Source organism: Mesitornis unicolor, unplaced genomic scaffold (genome assembly GCF_000695765.1).
Source record: "Mesitornis unicolor isolate BGI_N332 unplaced genomic scaffold, ASM69576v1 scaffold16687, whole genome shotgun sequence".
Taxonomy (NCBI): domain Eukaryota; kingdom Metazoa; phylum Chordata; class Aves; order Mesitornithiformes; family Mesitornithidae; genus Mesitornis; species Mesitornis unicolor.
Window position 1 is genome coordinate 220 of NW_010196111.1, and position 6,305 is coordinate 6,524.

Here is a 6,305-nt window from a genome sequence, read left to right on the forward strand (position 1 = left end):
GATTTGCACTGTTTGCAGCTTGTTCTGATTCAAAAAAACAGGGTTTAAAACACTGTGAATGTCCAGCGTGCTTGAACATGTGTTCATGTTCCCCAGTGCTTTGTTGCTCTCCCTGCTGGCATTATTTTAAATTTAAAGCCAGTGAGCAGGATTCACATTCTTCCAGGTAACTAAAGATAATTAGCTGCCTCTCTCTTAATCCCTTTTTCTACTAAGAGACATTTATACAATGGGCTCCTTAAATTCAAAGTACTTCTCTTGTCGCAGACATTTGCTGTTACATGCCCTAAGTTTGGCAGACCAAGGTGAAGCATCTCGTTTTGTTTTCCAGTGACTTCTGTCTTGATTTGCAGTGCTAATCTCAAGGGAGTACCCATCATTCCAGGCCATCATGTATTCTGTGCTCTGGTTCATGCCATAATCAATAATTCATTTGTTGCTAACAGCCCCATTAGCTGAGATGAAGCCAGTGTCCTTATTTATAAGAAGAATATTCTGCTTTCCTAACGGCTTTTCTCTTTTCCAGAGAGTTGTGGTTGTGGAAGACATAAAACGATGGAAGTCTATGCTTGAGCTTCCCGGACAACCAAAAGAGAATCTGCTCGAAGCTTTGGAGGAGCTGAAGAAAAAAATACCTTCCAAGGAAGTGTTACTTTCAACAAAAATAGGTACATCTTGTCTGTGAATATTAGACTGTCTTGTGTCTGCTTGGCTTGTCAGTGCAAAAGAGACTGGCTTGCAAGGTTTTTAAGAAACGAGTGTAGCTGCCAATAACAAATTGTTGAGATCCAGCCTGAAGTTTTCAGAGCTCGTACTGAAAAAGTCAGCTGTCCTCTAGTTCCTCCCAGGTTGCCTGCTTATTACCTAAATACTGCATCGCCCCTTCTGTGGTCAAACTTTTGAAGAGCTCTTCCTGGGCACCTGTGTGTTGTATTCCTTCTCCCGCTGTCTGTCAAGGGCATGGCAGCGTGCTCTGCTGCCATCTGAGATGTGGCTCATCTCTTTGACCTGGCTGAATCCTCTGAACGTGCGAGAAATTCTCCTCAGATTCGCCCACAACTGCTTACTGCATCCTCACACTGAGAAATCCCATGGGCACCTCCATGCGGATGACACAGCCCGAGGCCTGGAGCTTTTCCACAGGACTAGAAGGGATAATGTGAGACCACACGATCCCTGGCTTTCCCCTCTGTGGAGAACATCCTGATATGAGCAATGGTTGTGCTCATCTGTCTTTAGAGCAGCTGAATCTCCATTCAAAGAGCCCCCTTTACCTTAGAAAAGGACATGGGATCTGCCCCTTTCCTCACACTTCTGAGTTGTCATTTCATTTCCCATGTTAAGCTTATTCAGGCTTTTCCCAAGGTTTTTTTTTCCCCCACCCCCTAGTGCCTGTGTAAACGCGGCTGGGCTGGAAGAGCCACTGAAGCCTAACAGTGACATCTCCTGGCCAACAGCGCTAGTGGTCAGACAGAAAGACCGCACTGGAAGAAGGTCCCTTTAGTCTCCCCTCAGAGGAAAGCCTCACGTACACTGGCAGGCCCTATCGATCGGAAAGATGCTGCTTGGAGACACCACAGTGTTTGTGTGTTAAAATGCCATAGCCGTCAGCAGCAACATCTGTTTCCTTAAAGGGATTTTCAGTTTAAGGACTGCATTCTTGGTAGGCCATCCTCACAAGCTTTCACCAGATGGAATATCTGTGTAGAAAATAAACGGAGACCTGTATTACATTGCTCCACGCCTCAGTGATTTGCAAAGGTCCTTTCCACACGTACAGGTCAATTCCTTGCTAACTGCTCAGGCAAAAACCACTGCAGCAGTCAAGGAGTGAGAACTTCAAGGCTTAATTCCTCATAGTTTTATATTTATAGTTGTGTTGATGCTTTGGTTGTTTTGCTGACACTGGCTGAACTAAGAATGCGTGTGGCAGCTTTAGCACCGCTACGATTTGATTGGTGTCCGTTACGTTTTTGTCCACTGACCAGACCTGAAGAAGCTGTTACTGTTTTCCAGGTCACACAGTGAATAAGATGCGCAAGCATTCAGATCACGATGTGGCCAGCCTCGCCAAAGATGTGTACACGGAGTGGCGAACTTTCATCAGAGACCATTCAAACAAGCCCTCAATAGAGGTCAGGAGCGATCCCAAGACCGAGGCTTTCAGAAAGAACGCACGGAAGCTGCTTTGTGAAGCCCTGGATCTGGAGGTAGCGTTTGGATCTGTTTGTCTTTGGCTCAAAGAATTACTTCTTGTAGGAACAAGTTAAACAAACCTTTTTCAGCCATAGCTACTGTAAAGCTGGCCCTGCCTGCAGACTGGAGACAAGACCAGCTGAGCTGTTCCTACCTTCAGTGATTTGCTGCATGTCCCTATTTATAAGTAGGCTCATTTTCAAGGTAGGTTTTTTTTTAGTTGTTAACCAAGTAAACATGCTAATTGTGAGATGTGTTTGCTCTCATTTACATACCCAGTCAACAGAATAGTTGTGTATCTGCTGCACTTGGGCTGCACAAGAGAAGGAGGAAGTTAATAGAAAGTTTTTCCTGCTACTTAACAGCTGTGAAAGCAACACTGGGACCTTTTGGGTGTTTCATATTTAAGTAATTAAACATTTGTAAATCTATTGCAAAAACAGAGAGGCAAGGTTGACAGTATATAAAGTGGTGATAAATACCAGATCCCTCAGGTACCTTTAAGTAAATGAACAGGGCTTTGCTGTAAGGCCTAATGACTGGTTTGCCTCGTCTATGAAATGCCATAATAATTATCCTTTTTAATTTATTCATTAATTATCCTTTAAATGGCAAGTTGAGTGACGAGCACACAAGAGTTGCAAAGTTGTGTGTTTGCTAGCCATGAGAACAGCCTCTCCAACTTCCAGTCCACCTGGACTGAGGCAGCATGAGAGGATGGTTTGCTGTGGGAATACCTCAGAAAGGTGGGAGCTCACCTTTGCCAGGCTGCTGGGTCAAGCTTAGTTCTTGGAAAGCACAGCTCTGCTTGGTGATAAGACTGGTAGTAAAATCTGAACCTATGGGACATAAGGTACTACCCTAAAAGATGTAGTACATGTAAAGGAGCAGAATTGCCTCTGAACAGGACTCACCTGAAAGCACAGCAAGGCAAAATACCCTTGTAGGTTGCAGCTACCACCATATGGACAAGCAGAGCTTTCAGCAGCAGATGAAGAGCAGGGGAGCCACAGAGGTCCTGCAAATGGGGAGCAGGGACACCTGAGAGGCTGACAAAAAGGAGAAGGAAAGGTGGGGCTGAATGAATCCTAGGAGCTTCTAGTGCTGATCAGCAGAGGGGCAATTTAGTGATGGGTAGCAAAAACAGAGTGGGCAAAGGACTTGGAGGAATACTGCTTGGCACGCTGGAATCTCCCATGCTTTGCATGCAGGAAATTCCCCGTCGTGAAAGGCAGAAATGAAATGAAAACCATTTCTGGATGGGTGGGGGATTTTTTTTTCTGAGCTGTGCTAAATTACAGGTTTTGGCACATGTTGAAGCAATAACTACATAATTAACATTTAGCAAATCCCTTTCTGCATTCTTAATTACACCTCCTTCTACACACAGAGAGCCCACATTTCCCTTTATAGCACCAGGCAGAGTTGCCAAGTGTTTGGCATCTCTTAGAGTTGCTGTTGGAATCAAGTTTAAAAGAGTATCCAAGGTACCTTATATCAGCAAGATCAAAAGTGAGCTTTGTGGAGCCGGTACAACACAGCTTATAATTGCAGTTGAGCTTGATACCCTAAGGTTCTTGTAGATTAGTTTCCTGTTGTGATGGCAAAGCACTGCCACCCAGCTGGAGATGTGGATATGTTCCCTGCTACTGACCACGTTGCCTTGGTCCTTAATTGCTGGAGTGGAATTAAATTGGTCTTCCTGTTACACTTGTGATGGGAAGTAGATTTCCTCGAATCTAAACTGATTAATGAAGAAACACCAAAAAGCACCAAACTCCAATTTGAATCAGTTGGTCTCCTTATTAAATGTAAAGATCTCATTTTATACTTTGTTGTTTTCAGATTGATCACCCGCTGGCTGAAAATATTGAGCGAGAAGCTTTTCATCTCTCTTCCCGTCTCATTAGCGCACCGTATCGCAGAATGGTGCGAGCTCTTGTCTTCTCGTTAAAGCACAAACCTGAAACCCGAGCAGAAGTCACGGCTGGCACGCTCGCTGTCCCTGCCTTTGTACAAAGCCATAAAAAGTGAGGTGTTGTGCTTGATCCCGAGCGAGAACTGCGTGTGCCTGCGTCTCTGTGGAACCGGGAGCCCTTTCTGTGGTGAGGGGAGTGCAGGAGTGCTGACAGCGTGACTCACTTGGCACCGCTCGATGAGCGGGGCTGCCTAAGACGAGAACTGCTGCTGATGAAAGCGGTGCTGTAGATCTGACTTGGTAGAAATCCGTGTGGGCTTGTCGCAAGAAAAATTTCTTCTTCTCTGCTGTATATTTTCCTGCTACAAAGCCACGTCTGACTCACCCATTTCTCACTTCTGCCTGTTCGTCATACCTCAATTTAGCTCCATCCCTGGTGTGGATCTTCAGGTGTAATCAGCTGAATAACGTAAAGGAGCAACTCTGTGCTAGGAGGAAATAGGGAGAATTCAGGGTAATTGGTCCATGGGAGGAGATTCCTGGTGGCTAACTGCAAACTCTGGTTAACCCTAAATCAGCTGTATCTGTCTCCTGTGGCAAGAGCTGGCTGTTTTGCCAAGCCAGGTGATTTCCCTGTGCTGCCTTCCAGAGGTGAATGCAAAATGGGTTTCAGTAACTTCAGCCATTCCACAGACTCAGCCATCCTGCAGTTGGGGGCATTTTCTAAAGCCCTGGGGTGACAAATCAAAATGCCCCGGAGTTTAGGTGCTATCTAATGCCTCTGCTGTTTAATTCTGCTCATTCAAACTTCTGTACCTCACTCATGATTTAAATATGGTGCTTGCTGTAACGTGAACAAAAACTTGCAATGAAAATGCCCCAGAGTATAGGTGCTATCTAATGCCTCTGCTGTTTAATGAGCAGCTCACTCAAACTTCTGTACCTCACTCATGATTTAAATATGGTGCTTGTTGTTGCTGTAACGTGAACAAAAACTTGCAATGAATTTTCTAAATAAAAATAGGTTATAAGCAAAACACTCTTTTTAAAGGCTTTCTTCCTTCCAAAAGGAACATGGTTCACAATGATAGTGTGAATAAATTTAAGCAACAAACTATTGTTTTAATTCCTTCTAGCTACTAAAAACTGGAACTCTTGCCTCTCATATTTGCTCTGACTTCTGTAGTGCCACAAGTCCACTTGTTCTCCGTAAGCTATTACCAAAGATGTGACAGGCACAGTGTCTCTACTGGTTGGTAATCAAGTGCTCTGTGTTCTGCTGTGTGTGTGCACATATGTACACGGGGGACTGCTCACAAAACATTTTCTGAGTTACCAGGGTAGAGAGAACAGGGATGAGTGAAACCTGCCTGTTCACAGCCACGGGAATTGAAGCCCAGTGCCCCATCATGAAGTGTCTTCTGATCAGTCGTGCTCAGAACTTATTTCAGAAAAGTCACTTAAGGACAAATAATGCAGTGGGAAAGGCAGGAGTTAGTCTCTATTCAGATCTTCACCCTAGAACATGACTGACTCCCTTGCATCTCCCTTATGGCTCACTGGCAGCTCCCTTATGTGGAAAGGCTGAGGGAGCTGGGGCTCTTTAGTTTGCAGAAGAGGAGACTGAGGGGAGACCTCATTCATGGTTATAAATATTTAAAGGGTGAGTGTCACGAGGATGGAGCCAGGCTCTTCTCAGTGACAAACAATGATAGGACAAGGGGTAATGGACACAAACTGGAACACAGGAGGTTCCACTGAAATTGGAGAAGAAACTTCTTCTCAGTGAGGGTGACAGAGCCCTGGCCCAGGCTGCCCAGAGAGGTTGTGGAGTCTCCTTCTCTGCAGACATTCAAAACCCGCCTGGACGCCTTCCTGTGTAACCTCATCTGGGTGTTCCTGCTCTGGCAGGGGGATTGGACTGGATGAGCTTTTGAGGTCCCTTCCAATCCCTGTCATCATGTGGACCTGCTAAATACTTATTTTTTTCTTCTGTGGACACTAGAAGCTAAAGAAACCCCCAAAACTTACCTGAGGTGTTGAACTCTATAAATATAATTAGATAATTGCAGGTTCTCCTAAAAACATCTAAACCCTGTCTTGTTTGCTTGGGCAAAAAGTGCAAGACCATCTTTTTCTGTGCACATGAACCTGTGTACATGTACTCATGAACCATGTACACGTGGTCCCT

At 44.9% G+C, this 6,305-nt stretch overlaps 1 protein-coding gene across 1 annotated transcript; it reads left to right on the forward strand.

The window, feature by feature from the left end:
- Window positions 1-526: 526 nt before the first annotated feature.
- TCEANC2 (transcription elongation factor A (SII) N-terminal and central domain containing 2) lies at window positions 527-4,230 on the forward strand (the record flags this gene model as incomplete). Its single annotated transcript, XM_010188369.1, has 3 exons — window positions 527-668; window positions 2,017-2,210; window positions 4,042-4,230. Coding segments are annotated over 3 exons (525 nt in total), but the record flags the coding sequence as incomplete, so codon positions are not given.
- Window positions 4,231-6,305: the final 2,075 nt, after the last annotated feature.